The 19,553-nt window shown below is 56.8% G+C and overlaps 1 protein-coding gene across 2 annotated transcripts in view; it reads left to right on the top strand.

The window, feature by feature from the left end:
* The window catches only part of PDE2A (phosphodiesterase 2A), a 94,832-nt gene extending 75,599 nt beyond the window's left edge, over positions 1-19,233 (top strand). For both annotated transcript variants that reach the window (XM_068989401.1, XM_068989402.1), the window contains exons 7-31: positions 4,124-4,183; positions 4,989-5,142; positions 5,372-5,424; positions 5,619-5,693; positions 5,796-5,837; positions 6,372-6,440; positions 6,711-6,841; positions 9,479-9,590; positions 10,069-10,108; positions 10,246-10,309; positions 11,009-11,081; positions 11,222-11,399; positions 11,616-11,728; positions 12,392-12,469; positions 13,320-13,442; positions 13,883-13,953; positions 14,237-14,359; positions 14,685-14,772; positions 15,011-15,058; positions 16,104-16,178; positions 16,330-16,429; positions 16,642-16,754; positions 17,125-17,163; positions 17,303-17,409; positions 17,954-19,233. In XM_068989401.1, coding sequence (XP_068845502.1) covers positions 4,124-4,183; positions 4,989-5,142; positions 5,372-5,424; positions 5,619-5,693; positions 5,796-5,837; positions 6,372-6,440; positions 6,711-6,841; positions 9,479-9,590; positions 10,069-10,108; positions 10,246-10,309; positions 11,009-11,081; positions 11,222-11,399; positions 11,616-11,728; positions 12,392-12,469; positions 13,320-13,442; positions 13,883-13,953; positions 14,237-14,359; positions 14,685-14,772; positions 15,011-15,058; positions 16,104-16,178; positions 16,330-16,429; positions 16,642-16,754; positions 17,125-17,163; positions 17,303-17,409; positions 17,954-18,164 — 2,340 coding nt within the window. In that variant the 3' untranslated portion in view covers positions 18,165-19,233. The remainder of the gene's footprint in view (positions 1-4,123; positions 4,184-4,988; positions 5,143-5,371; positions 5,425-5,618; positions 5,694-5,795; positions 5,838-6,371; positions 6,441-6,710; positions 6,842-9,478; positions 9,591-10,068; positions 10,109-10,245; positions 10,310-11,008; positions 11,082-11,221; positions 11,400-11,615; positions 11,729-12,391; positions 12,470-13,319; positions 13,443-13,882; positions 13,954-14,236; positions 14,360-14,684; positions 14,773-15,010; positions 15,059-16,103; positions 16,179-16,329; positions 16,430-16,641; positions 16,755-17,124; positions 17,164-17,302; positions 17,410-17,953) is intronic.
* The last annotated feature ends 320 nt before the right edge of the window (positions 19,234-19,553 follow it).

Raw genomic sequence — 19,553 nt, 5'->3', positions numbered from 1 at the left:
TGTTCCCGCAGGGAGCGGATCTGCCGTTGGCACCCAGCTCTCAGCGCCGCTTGCCTCCCTCCTCTGGTCCCCATCTGTCCCAGAGCTGGTAGCTTGGAGGAGGACCTGGGTTAGGCACACTGCGCAGAGGTGGGGCATGGGAGGTGATGGCTTGGTCGCCCACCTCTGTTGAGGGAAAGGGGTCTGGGGTGCCAAGTTCCTAGAAGGACTTCCTGTGTCGGGGGCTGTGACAGCTGGGCCAGTAAGGAAGCAGCTCCTACAATGGCAAGATGCTTGGAAGGTTGTTGTGTTGTGGACAGGAAGGATGATTGCTGTGACCGCTATTCACCATGGCTCATGTCTGACCAGGAGTTCAGGTTTCAGCCCTCTCCTGGGGGTAGGAAAGGCTCTGTGTGTTGGCAACCGGGATTGGTCAGATCACTTAAATTTATGGCACCCAAGCAAAATTCTGCTCTGGGCCCTGCCTGCCCCAGGACAGGTGCTGAGGCAGAGAGAGGAGGCGGACTCATTCCTGCCTTCTGGAAGCTCAGTCCCGGGGAAGGCAGGGCCACCCTCAGACCACCACTGGCCAAATGAAACAATGCTGGAGCACCAAGGGGTGCCTCGCAGTGGAGACAGTATTTGAGTGGGACTTTGGGATGTAGGGAGAGGGGACAGGGAGAGAAGAAGGGGTAGGATATTCTAGGACCAGCATGAGCGGAGTCAGGGTGGTGGAGTGTGGAGGGGAAGAGTGTGATACAGCCAGGCTGAGGAGTGGGGTGCGTGTTGGTGAGCAAGATGCTACCTGTGGCTGCCAGGAGTTCCTTACTACTGTCCGCTCACCTCCTCAAACACCCTGGGCAGTGAGGAGCTCTTGAAAAGTATTTGGATTATTTGCAATCTTCCTCTCCTTCAAGCCTGGCCCTTCCTACTCAAGTGGAAATGTTCTTCTCCAGGACACCCCCTCCCCAGAGCATACAGGTCTGACACATCCTGTCTGGCTGATCCTGTCCGGCTGCCCCATGCCCCTCCCTGTCCTATGCTCCTGGGGCCACAGGGGCTCACATCCTCTGAGAGGCAGCACAGACATCCCCAGACCTCCCCGCTGCTGCCAGATCCCAAGGACTGTTCTAGAGGGTAAAGGGAGTGCCCAGGGCAGATCACTTGGGAGGGCTGACCCCCCAGCTCCTCCCTTAACAAGCCCCAGTCCCCTCTCTGGGTCTCTGCTCTTGTATTCATCATCCCTCCATCCATCCATTCTCCCATCCATCAGCTGAAGGCATATTTCTTGAGCACCGCCAGGCACTGTGCTATGTGAACATAGCAGCAGTGACCGAGACAGACCAGATGGGCCCTGCCTTCACAGACCATACAGTCTGGAGGGGTGAGGGCAATGGACATTAAACAAGTGAGCAAAACAGAGAGAGAACTGCAAATGATGGCAAATGACAGCAAGGAAACCTGGGAGCCCTGCAAGGAATACTGGGGCCTGATAGAGAGCGGGGTCAGCAGAGGGCTGTCTGAGGGACATGCCATCCTGCGCAGAGCTCTGGGCTCCTGCAGCTCGCAGCTCGAGTGACTTGATTGCAGATTCTTTGCAGAGTCTTTGGCTCTGTTCTTCGATTCTGGGATAATAAGTCCCATTGAGGAGCGGGGAGCCTTTGGTCTCTGGCATTTGATGTATGATTTGTGCCCACTCTTTCCCTGAGCTGTGCCAGCTGTACCAGTTCCTTACTTGGGGGAAGGGGTGTCCTTTAGTTCTGTTGAACTTGGTGAAGGGGTGGGCCTTTGCTGGGCTTTCAACCTTCTCTGCCGCCCTGGTCCCCACTCCTGAGAGCTCCCACTGGGTTGTAGATCCGCCCCCTAGTTATCAAGAGTAGGTACAATTGTGCGTTCTGTTGGTGGGCAAGGAGCCAAGTGTGTGTGTGTGTGTGTGTGTGTGTGTGTGTGTGTGTATGCGCTGCTGATTATGTTTGCTTAACATGAGGGGGCAGGGATGGGCAGAAGTGTGTGCATGGCTCTCCAGTATGTGAACTCAAGTATCCTGCGTACAGATATGAATGTGCGCATGTGGATGGTAGTCACTGTGAGTGTGTGGATGTCTTTGGCTGCACTGTGTATGTGTGCAGGTATGCACATGCCTGATATCTCTATGGGACAGTGAGTGTGTGTGTGTGTGTGTGTGTGTGTGTGTGTGTGTGTGTGTGTGTGTGTTGGGGGGCACTGAGGGTCTCCATGAAAGTGTGCCCTGTGTTTGTGCACGTGCTTGCTGGGATGGGCTGAGGCAGCCCAGGAGGCATGCAGGGAGGCGCAAGCCCAGCAGGTGGAGAGGATTCCATGATTCCTTCCTTCCCTCCAGCACTCTGAGGCTCGTTCACCCTCCCAGCTCTGTCCTGGGACCAAGCTGTTTTGCCAATCCCACAGCCCTAGAGGGGTCCCAACCTTCCCTTTGTCTGAGACATGAGTCCAGGTGGCAGGAACAAGAAGGATGTCCTCCTCCATCTACTAATAGTAAAATGCCAACATGTTTCTGTAAACCATATGCAAATGAGCCATGCTCCCAGCCCCTTTCAACAACCTGTCTTATGGGAATCATAGGTGGAGCCTCATCCGGAGCTTAACCTTCCACATGATCCTTGGTGGCCCAGGCCCCTTCCGGGTCTTCCTGCCTCCAGTCTTGCTCCGTCCAGTTCTCCCTACCTTGTAGACCGTGGTCTGCAGATGCTAAAGTCTGCCCTGAATCCCCAGTACAACCAAGCTAAAGTCCAATTCCTTAGTCTTGCTCTCCCCCTTTACCACGGACGGCACCCCTGCCTGGGTCCTCAGCTCCCCGTACCACCTACTACCCAGCACTGTCAGGACAGCCTCCTGCCTGCAGCATCCTTTCCGGGCTCTGCTTGTCTTCCCAGACTTCAGTGCCAGTTTTGGAAGCTCCCCAGGTGCTCTCCCACTCTGAGCTCCCACAGCCTTTAAGTTCCCACCCACTCAGTCTGCCCTCTTCTTCCCCAGGTATGAAGTTCTACACCCCCCTCCATCATATCGCTCTCCTCCATACCCCCAAGCCAGGCTGTGAGCTTCCTGAGAACCTGCTGGTCTCCTCCTCTCCATCTGCTCCTGGCAGGGGACCTAGAACAGAGGCAGGCAGGCAGGGGCTGCTGAGTGGAGGGTGGGAGGATGAAGGAGGGGACCCCAGTGCAAGCACTGTGGGAAGTCCCACAGGTGGTGAGCAGCTCTGAGTAGGTGCCCGGAAGCTGGTGACGCAGGTGGGGAGCTTTGCTGTCAGGGCCTGCAGTACAAACCACCGCCCCCACCATCTTCTTCACCAAGCACCCAAGCGGAGGTGGGAGAAGAGACTTCACAGAGCATGAGAGATGGGCGGAGGGGACTCCAGGTGGCTGACACAGAGAAGTTGGAGAGGGACAGGACAAGGGGTGGGGTAATGAAGATGGATCTGGAGAGGGGAAGATGTGGGCAGAGAAGGGGAGGGAATGGGCAGTGCTGTCCCAACTCTGCCACTTTCTGCTCTGTGACCTGGGGCAAGTCACTCAACCTTTCTGGGCCTTTCGTCTGAAAGATGGAAGCTTGACTTACAGGCTGGTGAGAATTACATGCAAGGCAAAGTACCTTGTCACTCCATTCACTCATTTCTTAATTTATCCATCCATTCTCCAGAGTTCTTATAGGCACAACAGATGTATTGTAAGTGGTGGACTTCTTCCCCTATCCCAGACTTAGGGTAGGCTCAAATCCCAACTCAGAAAGGATGGAGCTGGGAGGCTGAAGTTAATAATACTGATGCTATCATCAGGGCCTGAAAAGCTCCATAGACTGAGAGATGGAGAGGGGGTCCAAGGTCACCCCCTGTCTCTCACTATACACCTGGCTTGTGCTATAGATGGGACAGTGGCTGAAAAGTCAGAGATCAGAAAAATCCCACTTCTTTGGATTAGCCCTTGAAAGCTTTCTGGAGGAGGGGATTTCCCAGCCATCTGCTTGGTCAGAGGATGGACTTATCATTGAGGCCACAGACTGGAGTGTGTATGTGTTGGTGGGGGCAGGTGTGTGCCAAGCATAGGGAGGGCACTCTGGTAGAGACAAGAGGCTAGGGAAGGTCACAGCTGGTTCCCCTCTCCCTCTCCTCCAGGTGCACTGTGGTCAGCTGAGTGACAATGAGGAGTGGAACCTGCAAGCCGTGGAGAAGCATGTAAGTGGGGGGTAGGGCTGGTGTAGGATGGGGGCTGCTGAAGACCCTCATTACAACTGATGGGAAGATGATCTGGCCAGGGAGATGGACAGAGCTGGGTTCTAGGGCTGCACTTTTGGGCCGTGTGACCTTGAGCAAGTCACTTAAGCTCTCTGAGCCTCAGTTTTACTTCTGAGAATCAGGATAAGGATAGCACTGACCTACTTAGGGTACTAGTGATATAAGGCAAGTCAAATACTTTGCCACCTGACTCATTTGAAAAGACCCTGATGCTGGGAACAATTGAAGGCAGGAGGAGAAGGGGACGACAGAGGATGAGATGGTTGGATGGTATCACCGACTCAATGGACATGAGTTTGAGTAAACTCTGGGAGTTGGTGATGGACAGGGAGGCCTGGCGTGCTGTGGTCCATGTGGTCGCGAAGAGTCGGACACGACTGAGCGATTCAACTGAACTGAAGAAGGAATATCTACATAATGATACGCAGGCTCTTCCTTGAGATTATGATTTTGTGACTTTAACAAGAACTCAACGACGACTCCCCATGGGTTCTAGAGACAGAGCAATCTGACCCTGTTCTTGCCTTGGAAGAGTCTGGGGGCTAGGGGTGGAGCCAAACCCAGTATTTATCTGATCATGCACCGAGGGACTCTCCGCGGAAAGAGGGAGCCCACGGGAGTGTGGGGGTGGGGGGCGATGGCACCGCAGGCAGAGGAAACGGCTCAAACCAAGGCTAGAGGTCCCACGGTGGCGAGGGCGGTAAAGGTGGGGCGTGTGGCTTGCTGACCGCTCCGCCCGCTCCAGACCCTGGTGGCCCTGAAAAGGGTGCAGGCCTTGCAGCAGCGCGAGTGCAGCGCGGCCCCGGAAGCGACCCAGAATCCTCCGGAGGAGGCGGTGGGAGACCAGAAGGGTGGGGTCGCGTACACAGACCAAGACCGAAAGATTCTGCAGCTTTGCGGTGAGGACCTGGCCGCGGCGGGGAGGGGCGGGGCGCGAACCTGTGAAGGCGGAGCCACGGGTGGGAAGGGCCGTGGGTGGGCGGGGCCTACGCTGGGGCGCGGCCGGGGGCTGGCTGGGGCCGCGGCCGAAGAGGAGGTCCTGAACTGGGTGGGGGTTGGAATTGGAGGGCTCACGCCCTTGGAGGAAATCTGTGGGCCCTCTGTCTGACTCCTGCCCCGCCATCGCAGGGGAGCTCTACGACCTGGACGCCTCTTCCCTGCAGCTCAAAGTCCTCCAATATGTGAGTCCCTGTGCCCCTCCCACTGTGTTCCTCCCGGGACGAAGTCCTCTTGAGCCCTCCGTCTCAGTACAGATTCAGATGTCCTGACCCTCCTCTCTTCTCCACCTACCTGCGGAGCCTCAGAAAGGCAGAGGGTGGGGAGTGGGGATCTCCCAGATGCGAGGTCAGCCCCTCGCTGTGTCCCTCCCTCTCAGCTGCAACAGGAGACCCAGGCATCCCGCTGCTGCCTCCTACTGGTATCCGAGGACAATCTCCAGCTCTCCTGCAAGGTGAGGGCCTAGAGCCACTGTGGGGCAGGGCGAGGGACCTGGGTCTCTCAGAGGAAAAAACTTGTCTGTCCTTTAACCAGTCCACGTCGTTCTGCCCATCAGGTCATTGGAGATAAAGTACTGGAGGAAGAGATCAGCTTTCCGGTGAGTTCTGCGTCTGTCCCCTGTGTTAGGGTCTGAAAAAGCAGTTAAAGCGGACCAGGCATTCCTGGGATCTGCCCAGTGAGACTGAAATCTACTAGAATCTCTTGGAATCTGATGGAATTATCTGGACCTTCAGATCTACTTAGAAACGTTATGAGAGATCATAACCTCTCATGATCAGATCCCTTAGGAGAAATCACTCACAATCTACAGGAAGTTTTACCTGGGGCCAGGTCACTTCTGTTGGAGTATCTCTGGGCTTGGCTCTCTTAGAATCCATTAGGATCAGTGAGAATCCTTGGATTCTGCTTTTTTCTCTCCTAGTTAGGGAAGACTCTTAAGTCCTTCATAGCGGATTCTGGTCAAGAGCCTACTCCCCCCACCCCCAACCCCCATTCCTCAATGTTGACTCCATTCACGATTTGGACTGATTGAAGAGGTAGTTGAAACTTCCAGACTTGATGAGGGGAGAGGTCTCACATGGCCTGATCTTGGAAAGAGTTGGGCCCTGACTGGCTCTCCTCACTCCCTCAGTTGACCACAGGACGCCTGGGCCAAGTGGTGGAAGACAAGAAGTCTATCCAGCTGAAAGATCTCACCTCTGTAAGCCATGGCCTGGCTGGACCAGGGGAAGATACAGGGGAGAGCCCTCTGCCCAGTCCCCAGGGCCAGGTTCTCTGGGCCTGGGCAACTTAGGAATAGGGGAGACAAGATCTGGGAACCTTCTCCTAGCCCACCCTGTGTCATAGCACTTCCCACCCTGCCTGAGCCCTTCAGACCCTCCTGTTGCAGTGTGTGGTGGAGGGCGGGGGAGGGAAGCATGTTCTTCCTTCCCTGCCCTGACTTGCCTCCCCTCTTGCTTCTCCTTTGCAGGAGGATGTGCAACAGCTGCAAAGCATGCTGGGCTGTGAGGTGCAGGCCATGCTCTGTGTCCCTGTCATCAGCCGGGCCACTGACCAGGTCGTGGCCTTGGCCTGCGCCTTCAACAAGCTCGGAGGAGACTTGTGAGTCTGGGTGGAGGGATATGGGTCAGGAGATGGAGCTGAGAGGCTGGGCAGGGCTTGACTCGGATAACAGTGTAGGAAGGGTACTGGGCAGGGGATACTATTCTAGCAGTGGTGGGCTGAATGGTTTGTCTGTGCAAGAGATGGAGATTATGGGAGCAATAGACCCTTATTGCTGCTCCATTGGGCTTTGTAAAATCATGCTGAGGTCCAAACAAGTTCCCCTTCTCGTTTCCACTTCCTACAGTTTGGATTATCCATGTTTTGGTACTGGCCTTCCCCCGATTTGCCATCCCTGTATTAGCATTTCTGCTGGTAACTGATGGAGGAGCGATGTGCTCTAGGATGGGTGAACTCTCTGGGACCCACAGAGCATCACTGACGCTGTGGACAGTGGCTCAAGGGAATAGGCATGGGGGTGGGGCTAAGCTGAGGCTCTTCAGAGGCATTGATAGGGCAGCTGTAAGAATCATGTGAAATAGAAGGGTGGACAGGACAAGAGTCAGGTACACAGGCTTAGTCAGGAAGTATGTCTCAAGAACTGAGGTCAGATTTGGGGTATAGAAGTGGTATCACAGATTTCATGTGATACCACTCATTAATTGCTGCCTGAAGCATTGTATTAGTTTAGTGAGAAACAGTGCTGTGATTAGCCACATCTGTCCTGGGGGCATATTTAGGATGTGAATGCTGCCACAGTTGGTCCAGCATGCCCAGTAGTAGGGAGTAGTGGGCAGGTGAGGGGTTGCATTCTGATTCCAGGATGCAGAGAGATGCTGACAAAATGCTTGGCCCCTGGGGCCCAAATTGGCAAGCTGGGTTTGAGGCATCAGGGCTCCTGCAGGAAGTGGAGACTAGAGATGTTGGGACTAGAGAGGTCAGAAGCCCAAGGACAGTGTCTGCAGGGGTGGAGCAGAGATCTGGGAGTCAGGTCTGAGTAGCAGGACCTGCCAGCATAGAGGCCTGGGGAAATGAAGACAGGAACAAGGCAGGACTAATTGAGGTGGGGAGGATGGGGGTCTGTGTCATGGGGAACTGGTGAGCATCCTGGTGTGGGAGCATTTGTGCCATTCAGTAAGCACACATTGAATCCCTAGTGTGTCTGACCCTGTGCTGGCTGGATGGCCTTGGGTAGGCCTTTGGTGAGGGAGAGTGCAGAGTGGGAAGTCCAGCAAGGGTTGTGGCCTCTGGCTGCCAGCCTGGGTTCTGAGATGGTCTTGGACCTGGAGGAGAGGAAATATCAGAAGGGAAATGAGATGGGGACTGGGTGACAGCCTTGAGGCTCAGGGCAGAGACAAGGTCATCTCTAGGTTCCACATCTTTCAGGAAGTAAGTGCTGAATAATTGCATGAGCCAAGGTGGTGCTCAGCTCAGAGCAGGCTCTGTAGAGAAGCAGCCCGGAACCCTGAGAACGTCCCTTCATCTGGGAGTGCGATGAGGCTGGTGGCAGGGGACGAGGTACATCTAAGACTTTAGCGAACACTTTGCAGACATCTCGCCTGTACCAGGCTCTGCACTGGACAGGGGGTGATACAGTCAGAGTTCAAGACTGGCTTCAAGACTCGATGTTTATTTTTAGGTCACAGAGCGGGGATGGTGGGAAAGGTATTCTAGGCAGAGCAAACAGTGTGAGCAAAAGCATGAAGGTGTGAAAGAGCCTGAGATTTTCTCAGAATGATGAGCATCTTACTCTGGCTGAGGCTCAGACGCCCATAGAATAGGGGAGAGAGGTGGGCGGGACCAAGTGAAGGGGCCTCAAATGCAGTGAGAAGGCAGGTGGGGAGACAGACACAGCGCGGTGGGGATTGGGGTCTAGACCCGAATCACTGGATGGCAAGCATGAGTGGGGGATACCCCAGCAGAGAGGAGTGCTGCAGGTAGCCCCCAAATGGGGAGGGCTCTTGGCAGGGAAATCTGGGGGCTGAGAAATGGTCAGAGTCTCTGAGGAATACTCCACCTCCCCATGCTCCCCATCTAGAGAGGCTTACCCACGTCCACAGCCCAGGTCCCACCCCAGCCCAAGTCCCACAAAGCTCCCTGGTGACAAATCATTGGGTGGCTGGATTGAATGACTTCCTCAGGATTTCAGGCCAATCTTGTCAGATGCCCGCCAGCTCTGTGAATATGATATGGGCCCTGCCCTGCCCACAACCACCTCAGGACTTGTGGGGGCACCAAATCGGGGCCTGCAGTTTCCAGGGAAGGGAGGACAGTGTAGGAGCTGGATGAGACAGGGCAGTGCACCGCCCCTACCTGAGGTTGGAGGCGAGGGGCAGGAGAATACATAGCCCGCGGGCGGGCGGGTCTCCAGTCTGAGGGGAAAGACTCAGCCTCAGTCTGGGTAAATCTGAAGTCAGAGGAGGGAGACTTTGAGAAGTCTCTGGCTTTGAGAAGCAATAGTCTGAGGAGGAAAACACATTTGGGGCAGAGGAGGATTAGAGCCCACTCCCCAGAAGCCCCCAGTCTGAGGTGGAAGCTGGCCCAGGCCGCTGGGTGGTGAGCGGCCCCAGCAGAGGGGGGTGAGGTGAGCTGGTGGGTTTCTGGAGGGGCTTCCTGGAGGGATGGAGGGGAGGCGGAGTGGGGAGAGCAGTCTGTGGTCTGCCCTCTGCGGTGACCCCCGCCACCCTGCCCCGGCAGGTTCACAGACCAGGACGAGCGCGTGACCCAGCACTGCTTCCACTACACCAGCACGGTGCTCACCAGCACCCTGGCCTTCCAGAAGGAGCAGAAGCTCAAGTGTGAGTGCCAGGTGCGTGGGCTGCCCTGACCGCTCTCAGGGGCCAGTTCCCCCAGCTCTCAGCCCCAGAGAGTCATCTGCAAGGGAAAAGCCCATGGGTTTTGGGGCCAGTGGTGGGGAGACTACCTAGGCCCCTGGAAGTCTCTGAAAGAGGAGAACTGGAGCTCCTCAGGACAGCACCTCTGGCTGCTGGCCCAGTATGCGACCACCCTCTAGTGTTCGGATTGGGCATCACAACAACGTCTGGATGGCTAGAGTCCCAGGGGACCGCACCTGTGACACTCAGGTTTCCTGCTCACCCTCCCTAGGGCTAGAATTCCCACTCCTTCCCTTAGAGCCAAATGATGCAGTTAGACTCTCTCAGTCTCCGGCCTGTCCCGTGAGCCCTAGGGAAAGAATGAGAAGACCCTCAGGCTGACGGAGGCAGGGGGCTGAAGAGGGTGAACCCCTGCAACCTGAGTCCCTGTGATCTCCTTGTTCTCCATTCCAGGCTCTTCTCCAAGTGGCGAAGAACCTCTTCACTCACCTGGGTGAGTGCACTGCCCTCCTCCCTGCCTGGCTGTGGGGTGGGAGTCGGGGGACTGGTGTTTTGAGGAGGGGAGGCAGGCAGGCTTGTCAGCACTCCAGCCTGTCTCACTACTGCCCCCCACGCTTCTCCATCCGGCAGATGACGTCTCCGTGCTGCTCCAGGAGATCATCACAGAGGCCAGGAACCTCAGCAATGCTGAGATGTGAGTGAATCCACCCAGGAGTGGGGAGAGAGAGAGAGGCCCTGGCCCTCAGTCATCAACCTCTCTTTTCCTCCCCTCTTTTTCCCCCCTCTGTTGTCGTCATAATTTATTTGGCTTGCACAGCATGTGAGATCTTAGTTCCCCAAGCAGGGACTGAACCCACGCTCCCTACATTGGAAGCATGTTGTCTTAACCACTGAACCATCAGGGACGTCCCCCCCATTGCCTTCTTGCGGGACCCAAGTCTTGCGTGATTTTTAATTTCAGGCTTGTGTCCCTCACTAGATTGTAACATCCAATGACAGCAGGCACGCTGCTTGCTTTGCAGGCCGTGGGTCCTCAGCTCTTAATACAGTGTCTGGTACATGGTAGGTGCTAGCAAAAAAAAAAAAATTATCCATCTGAACTAATGTCTGGAGTCAGCTAGCCCTGAGGAGAGTCTCACCATAGGTCACCCCCTCCAGGCCTCAGAAATCTAGGCTTCACCTCAAGTCCTGAGATTTGAGAGGTGGTCACAGAGAAGGAAATGGCAACCCACTCCGTGTTCTTGCCTGGAGAATCCCAGGGACTGTGGAGCTTGGTGGGCCGCCATCTATGGGGTCGCACAGAGTCGGACGCGACTGAAGCGACTTAGCAGCAGCAGCAGCAGCAGCACAGAGGGGTGTCAGGGCCCTGTGGACCAACGCCATCTCTCCACAGCTGCTCTGTGTTCCTGCTGGATCACAACGAGCTGGTGGCCAAGGTGTTCGATGGGGGCGTGGTGGAAGATGAGGTGAGGCAGGGCTGCGTGGAGGGAGGGTGTGGCCGTGGTCCTGGGGGCCGGGAGTCCTCGGGGGAGCAGGCCCTACGTTTGATCGTCCGCTCTGTGACCGGCCACTAACCCTCCTCTCAACTCCATTCCTGTCCTGGCAGAGCTATGAGATCCGCATCCCCGCTGACCAGGGCATCGCGGGTCATGTGGCGACCACCGGCCAGATCCTGAACATCCCAGATGCTTATGCACATCCCCTTTTCTACCGAGGCGTGGACGACAGCACCGGCTTCCGGACGCGCAACATCCTCTGCTTCCCCATCAAGAACGAGAACCAGGGTGCGGGTTGTGGTGGCTCCGGAAGAGGGCTGGGGCGGGGCCTGAGAGGATGGGGCGGAGCCGAGCAGAAGGTCCACAAGCCGTCTCTACCACCCTAGCATCCCCGGGCCGAAGGGATGGGGTTTCCCAAGCCTGTGATGTCCCTTGAGGATACCCTGGGCGGACAGATCGTCGGACACATCCACTGGCTCATCCTAGCTCCTCTTTGGTCCCCAGAGGTAATCGGTGTGGCCGAGCTGGTGAACAAGATCAACGGACCATGGTTCAGCAAGTTTGATGAAGACTTGGCTACAGCCTTCTCCATCTACTGCGGCATCAGCATTGCCCATGTGAGCGGGACAGGGGCAGGACCCTCTGTTCTCCTCTCCACAGTGGCTCTCCTTGCTCTGTCCAAATGGGTTTGTGCCCGCCCCTGGGGCTCAGAGCCCTGCTGCTGGGTTGCTGTGCAGTCTTCACTACCTACTGGTCACTTCTGGCCTCAGTTTCCCATCAGAAAATTGGGGATACTATTTCCAATCCTGTCCAGTTAGCCTCCTAGGACTATGGGAGACCTGTTTTATTTCCCCCTTTTCCGAAAGCAACCTCAACTCGAGCCCCTTTTTAGCTTCTTGTGGGGATATGTTGGGTCTCATTGTCCACAGCTGGCAGCTCTGACCCGGGAATCCAACTCTTAGATCTCTAACGCTATCCCCCACTCCTTGCTTCTCTTTCTCCATTAAGGGCCTCAGGCTCCATCATTGAAGCTGGGGCAGGCTCAGGAGAGCATGCAAAGTGCTAGATCAAGTGCTAAGAGGCCCTGGGGAGGAGGAGCAAGGGCAGGTCTGGATGAAAGTTGGAGAGGGCTTGCTACTCTGGGCTGGAGCTTGAAGGCTCAGACTGGGCCCAGCATGGGACAGGAGTTGGGGGAGGTTCTATCTGATCCCTTTGTCCTGGTCCTGGGTATTTCACAGCCACCTTGCTTGAGCCCTATCTTTCCCTCTCTCCCCCACAAGTCCCTTCTATACAAGAAAGTGAATGAGGCGCAGTATCGCAGCCACCTGGCCAATGAGATGATGATGTACCACATGAAGGTGAGCCCTGCACAGAGCTTCTACCCTCGTTCTCAGGGCCCCAGGGTCCCCTGTAGTCCCCCTGTTCCTCCCCTAGCTGCATGAATCCTCTGGTGCCCCGGATCAGGCTGGGCTTTCTGATCACCCTCTCCTGAAGATAAGAGCAGTGCCTGGCCTTTTGCTTTACTGCTCTCCTTCGGGGCAGCCTCTCTGCAAAGCAATTTCTGGTTCAGCCCTAAAGCTGGCAGCAAGACGCAGCCCAGCGGAGAGCATGTTTCAGCCAGGTGTTCCCCGTGTCCAGGGATAATTCCCATCCTGGGAACTGCTGACAGCTGGGAAGCCCACTCAGGGTCCTCCCACAGCTCCCTTAGGAACAGTGGTCCTGCAGTCCTAGGCAGTCCCATCCCCAGACCCTGTGCAAGACAAGCTGTCTGGAACTTTAGTTCAGAGTATGTGATGGTCATTGTTCATTTGAACATTTCCTCTCCTCTGTGTCCAAACCAAAAGGCCGCAGACTTTGTGGCTGGGGTCAAAACTGTAGCAGGAAGGATTGGCTCTGGGATGGTCCTCCCCAAAGAAGGAATCTTTGAGTTATTGTCTGTGGAAGGCCACCATGGTGTCAAGAAGCGGTGTTCTTTGCCTTTAACAAGGAGAGGCGGTTACAGATGAGGGTTGGCCCAGGCAAGGAGGCGCAGTAGGTTGGCTGCAGGATGGCAAGGGGAGGATGGTGTTCTCCTGCCCAGTGACAACCCATGGAAGACCCAACTGGGGTGCATTCGAGTGGGAGGTCCCCGCCACTGTGGGCATTTGAGGTTGAAGACATTGGATGGGGTAGAGGCTGTCTTCTAATGCCCTGGCCGCTCCCCTCCAGGTCTCTGATGACGAGTACACCAAACTTCTCCACGATGGGATCCAGCCTGTGGCTGCCATTGACTCCAACTTTGCCAGTTTCACATACACTCCTCGCTCTCTGCCCGAGGATGACACTTCCATGGTGAGCTGGCTCGCCCCGCTTGACTGTGGAGGATGGACAGCCAGAGATCGAAGTTAGATGTGCATAGGAAAGTCCTGGCAAGACAGTCATCAAGAGATGGAGGGGGCATGTGGTCTGCCAGCATGGCCCACAGGGCCTCCCCAGGGGCTGGACTGGAACCAACGATGGCCTCAGGATTGGCACCTCCCTCCCTGTTTTTCTAAGACTTTGTGTGAACTTGGTTCCAAGAGTTCTTAGATCTCCTGTTTCTAAGTTCATGGCTCCAAGAATGCTTGGCTGTACCATTTTTTGGTTCTCAAGTTTAGATCTAAAAGTTCTAAGACTCCAACATTTTGGAGGCTTCAAGAAGTGCCAAGTTGGGGAGTGGGGCCACTCCCAAGGGGAGTGGAGTGCATTTTGAAACTGACAGTCTCTCTGATCCATCCTTCTGCTCTGTCCAGGCCATCCTGAGCATGCTGCAGGACATGAATTTCATCAATAACTACAAAATTGACTGCCCGACACTGGCCCGGTATGTACCCCCAGCCCTCCACTCCATGTACCGGCAGCCCTGTCTGTGCCTCCGCTTTTGTCCTCTCCTCTCACATCCATTGCTCCCTGTGCTCTGGGAAGGACCTCTGAGGATGTCTAGGGGAGACCCAGACTTGTAATGGTGGGAGGATCCACCAGTGAGAGGCAATTCACAGACACTGGGAACCTTGAGAAAAGGGAAGGAATGGGGCAGGACAGAGCCTGGAGGGCTTGCTGGAGGAGGAGAGCCTGAGGCCCATGTGCTGCCCTCTCCCCACCCCCAGGTTCTGTTTGATGGTGAAGAAGGGCTACCGGGATCCCCCCTACCACAACTGGATGCACGCCTTTTCTGTCTCCCACTTCTGCTACCTGCTCTACAAGAACCTGGAGCTCACCAACTACCTCGAGTGAGTGGCTGCCCTTGCCCCCGTCTGGCAGCTGCTGGGGTCCCCTTCCTGGGGACAGAACTGCACCTCCTGTGTGGCAGACTTTGCATGCATTGCCTCACAGGATCCTCTTAACAGCCCAGTGCAAAAGGTACAAGGCCTCTTTCCAAGAAGGGGACCCAGGTTCCTGAGCCCCTGTGCAGGTGATTCCCGGACATGTGCGGCCAAGAGCTCAGCCACTGGCCACGGAGCAGCTCCCCGTCTTGTGGCCATCTCCTCCAGCCAGCCCTCCTGTGGAAGAGGGAGCTGTGGCTCACCGCCGTGCCCTCTGTCTCCTCCCAACCAGGGACATGGAGATCTTTGCCTTGTTTATTTCCTGCATGTGTCACGACCTGGACCACAGAGGCACAAACAACTCCTTCCAGGTGGCCTCGGTGAGACCCTGCCCTCCTCACAGTGGGCACCCTCCCCAGGGTGTCTGGGAGCCTCACCCCTCCAGCCTGAGGGGTGGTGGGAGCTCGTGAGACCAGGAGCCAGTTGAGAGACAGGAGGAGGCTCTCCCAGGCTATGGGAGACGCGGGAGTGCTGAGGGGGTGGGAGGAGCTGGGCTGTTCTGACCCTAATATGCCTCTGGACGTCAGGAGTGATGGAGTTTTCTTTGATTTTTTTCAGAAATCTGTGCTGGCCGCGCTCTACAGCTCAGAAGGCTCTGTCATGGAGGTACCACCATTCTGCCCAGTATCCCCATCCCCACTGTCCCCTTAAGGCCAATGACTTATTAATACGAAGCTAGACTGTGGCTCGGCTCCTCCCCAGGCCAAGCCCTGCTTTCCACCCAGACTGGGAGAGCTGCAGCGCCCCCAGGGCACGTCTGACTCTTGTTCCCGATGAGCTTGGAAGGGCACCCGTGCGGCTGGGGGTGCCAGTCAGGCTGCAGGTTCTGCCCGAGCCCAGGTTTGCCCAGGGAGGCCTTGTAGTTAGCCTGTTTCTCTTTGCATGTCACAAGGACACCCTGTGAAACCCCCTCCGCTCCCAGCCTGGCATGGGCTCCTTGTCCCGTCACGCTCAGCTTTGCCTGAGACTGTTTGATTTGTGTCTGCCCACCCCCAATGGGAGCTCCTGGAGGCAGAAACAAAATCGGAGACATCTCTGAGTTCCCTGCATCTGGCACAGGGCTTGGCATGAGTGGGAACCAAACTTTCAAGGTCGCCTTGCCCCACCCTGCCCCCAACAACACCCCTCTGGAACTGCTCCTGCTTGCACGCCCCCAGAGACGAGGGGCTTGCTTCCTCCTGGGAGGCCTGGTGGCAGCCTGGCTCCTGCCCTCCACGCCCTGGGCTGAGTCGGCTCCATCTCTGAGTGACAGCCCTTCAGCGTCAGAAGACAGGGGTCTTGCCCTCACCTCATCACTCCCCTTCCCTGTCAGCACACAAATGTTTCTTGCATGAATTAGTGTCAGAGACTCCAAGGGATCATTTCAGAATCATTCCAGCTTGAGAGGCCCTCAGAGCTCACCTTGTCGTGTCCATCTGACTGACAGCTGAGGAATCTGAGGCTCAGACATGGCCAGGGACTTGCCCAGGGTCACATGGAGGGGCAAAACAGAGCCCAGAAAGGGAACTGGCCCCCCAGCCCCGACTCCCCAGTTCTGCCTGCTCTGCTCAGTTTGGGGGCCAGGGCTGGGCTGCGCTTGCTTCCTCCCTTGGAGTCAGTGAGGAGGAGCACCCCCACCCCACCTGGGCCCCTCCCGCGCCTCTCCCCGCAGAGGCACCACTTCGCGCAGGCCATTGCCATCCTCAACACCCACGGCTGCAACATCTTTGACCACTTCTCCCGGAAGGTGATGGGGCTGGGGGTGGGGGGCAGGGAGTGGGAGCTGGGAGCTGGCCTGAGATGGGAGAGGCAGACCCGAGGGGTGGAGGTTCCTGAGGTTTAGGGGAGTAGGGGGTGGGGTGTCTGGGCCTTGACCTTGTACCCCCACCCCCACCCAGGATTATCAGCGCATGCTGGATCTGATGCGGGACATCATCTTGGCCACAGACCTGGCCCACCACCTCCGCATCTTCAAGGACCTCCAAAAGATGGCCGAAGGTGCCTGCCTCTAGCCTGGGTCTCGAGATCAGGGCGGGACCACCAAGAGGGGGACTCGCCTGGAGGGCATCCCCAGGGTTCAGACCCATCCCTTCCAATATCAGCCCACCAGGCAGAGCCAGCTCTGCATCCCTGGATCCCATCCAGGGTGCTGAATTCCCTGCACCACTCTGGGATGGGCCCTCTCCTTGACCCTGTTCTCTCCCCGACAGTGGGCTATGATCGAACCAACAAGCAGCACCACAGCCTCCTTCTATGCCTCCTTATGACCTCCTGTGACCTCTCCGACCAGACCAAGGGCTGGAAGACCACGAGGAAGATTGCAGTAAGTGCCACTCCTTCTTGGGAAGGCGCAGGCTGTACACACTGCCTGGCTCTGTGCGGCTCCTGAAGCCTGCATGCCCTCCAAGTGCTGAGCTCAGCCTGTGGGGGAGACAGAAACCTAGGCCACCTCAGGTGACAGCGGAGAGATTCAGAGAGGGGCATGGACTCACTGAGGGGTCACCCAGCAAATCAGTGAGTGGCTGGTGGAAGGCAGGCCAGAACCCAGCCACCGTCCTCCTTCCAGGCCAGGGATGGTGAGGACAGGTCCTAAGGTCCCAGTGCCACAGTTTCCCCCCTTGGGAATGGGCTATGGAGGAGCGTGGGCGGGTGGATCGCACTCACAGGAGGTAATGAGAGTGTTGACCTTTCAGGAGCTGATCTACAAAGAGTTCTTCTCCCAGGGAGACTTGGTATGTGGGGTGTGACCTCAGGGTGCCCAGGTTGGGGGAGGGTTCACAGCCTGGGCCCAGGAGGGGCTGGGTTAGCCTGATCCAGATGTTTCTGGAGCATGGAGAGGGCCAGACAGGCCTGACAACCTGACGCCTGCAGGAGAAGGCCATGGGCAACAGGCCGATGGAGATGATGGACCGTGAGAAGGCCTACATCCCCGAGCTGCAGATCAGCTTCATGGGGCACATCGCAATGCCCGTCTACAGGTGAGTGAGCTCACGGGGCACATCGCAATGCCCGTCTACAGGTGAGTGAGCTCACGGGGCACATCGCAATGCCCGTCTACAGGTGAGTGAGCTCACGGGGCACATCGCAATGCCTGTCTACAGGTGAGTGAGCTCACGGGGCACATCGCAATGCCCGTCTACAGGTGAGTGAGCTCATGGGGCACATCGCAGTGCCCGTCTACAGGTGAGTGAGCTCACGGGCCGCTGGGGCACCGCCCAGGGATGGCATGGGAACACGACGGGGCTGGCTGTGGCGCCATAGCAGACACAGCGCTGCGCTGGCCGGCCCTGCTCCACCGCATCCACGGCTTGCCTCTGAGCACAGCTGTCTCTAGCTTTGCCCCTAAATGGGCCGTTTGCTTCATCCTTGGTCCCTTATGGAAAGAGATGGTCAAGCTCTCCTTGAGCTTCCAATCTTATGCGTCATGCTCTTGTGGAAGTTCTACCTGTGGTCCAGCCCTAATCTTTCTTGCGGCGCACAGTCTGCCTTCTGACCTCTAAACCTGCCCCTATCCACCCCCAGGCTGCTGCAAGACCTATTCCCCAAGGCGGCCGAGTTGTACGAACGCGTGGCCTCTAATCGTGAGCACTGGACCAAGGTGTCACACAAGTTCACCATCCGAGGCCTCCCGAGCAACAACTCGTTGGACTTCCTGGATGAGGAGTATGAGGTGCCTGACCTGGATGGCGCTAGGGCTCCCATCAATGGCTGTTGCAGCCTTGATGCTGAGTGAGTCCCTCCTGGGACCCCTCCCTGCCCAGGCTTCCTCCCACAACCCTCCATGGGCCTGGCGTACACCCTGGGACCAGAGCCAAGGGTCCTGGATTCTAGGCCAGGACTTCCCACATGACCCCAGGTGAGGTCTGACCTTCCCGGGCCTCAGCTTTCTCATCTGTGTAATGGAAGACTTCCAGCCTCACTGAGACTTTGTCATTTGTCCTCTGAGAGCACAGGGGTAACCAATGAGCAGTGTGCCCTGCTCTGCACCTCTGACCGCACCTTGGCAAGTCCCCACCCTTCAGGCCACACCTTCGCTGAGGCAGCCGGATAGTTTCTTCTGGGCCCCATTCCTGTCCTACCAGATCTGTGCCCTTTCCTCTGGGGGCACCCTCACTGGCTCCCAGGATCCTCAGGCAAGAACGTGAGACATCTGAGTGGGCAAAGGGTGGGTCTTAGAGACAGTTATCAGCCTGGCTGGAGGACTAGAAATACCCATGAGATCACCTGTGGCCCTGAGGACTGCCCTTGTACTTATGGTGGGGACCGGGACCTGGGGATATAGGGGTCCCAGAAGGAAGCTGCCACGGGGCCAGCACAGTGCTCTGGGGAGAGGGGGCTCAGGAAGAGAGCAGGATAAGAACAGCGAGAAGGAAGGATCCCTGGGCTGGGAAGCAGGCCCAGCATGGGTCAGCCATGGTTCTTCCTGGCTGTGTGACCCTGGGCAAGTCCCTTCCCCTCTCTGCGAAACAGTATGGTGAGACAATCCATCCTCTAAGACCCCTTTTAGATCCAAGTCCCCATAGTTCTGTGGAGTCCCAGGAGAGGCCACTGAGGGTCCTTGGCCCCCTTAGGCACAGAGCTGACACTGAGTCCCTCAGTGACCCCCTGAGTATACCTCCTGAGCCGGAGCCCCTTCCCCGTTCCTACAGCCAGAGGGGGACCTGGCCTCAGCCTGGCAAGGCCTCTCTCCTCTTCAAGGCCATATCCACCCGTGCCCCGGGGCTTGGGAGACCCCCTAGGGCTGGGGCTCTGGGGTCATCCTGGCCACTGGCTTCTCCTTTCTCTGTTTTGTTCTGTATGTGTCGTGGGGTGGGGGGAGGGGGGCCACCTGCCTTACCTATTCTGAGTTGCCTTTAGAGAGATGCGTTTTTTCTAGGACTCTGTGCAACTGTTGTATATGGTTCCGTGGGCTGACCGCTTTGTACATGAGAATAAATCTATTTCTTTCTACCAACCCTCCGCCACGGGGCTGTCTGCAGACTTTGTGCATGAGGTTGTTGGTGGTGGGGAAACAGCATCGGGGAAGGCAAATGCCTTTAAGAACTCCCAGGCTACTGGAACTCCCATCCCTGCTGCCTAGCCCCTCTTCTGTGGGAGTCCTGGACCTGTCGGGGTACCCCCA

The sequence above is a fragment of the Capricornis sumatraensis genome, chromosome 16 (assembly GCF_032405125.1).
Source record: "Capricornis sumatraensis isolate serow.1 chromosome 16, serow.2, whole genome shotgun sequence".
NCBI lineage: Eukaryota > Metazoa > Chordata > Mammalia > Artiodactyla > Bovidae > Capricornis > Capricornis sumatraensis.
The sequence above is the reverse complement of the archived record's forward strand: the minus strand, read 5'-3'. Positions and strand labels throughout refer to the sequence as shown.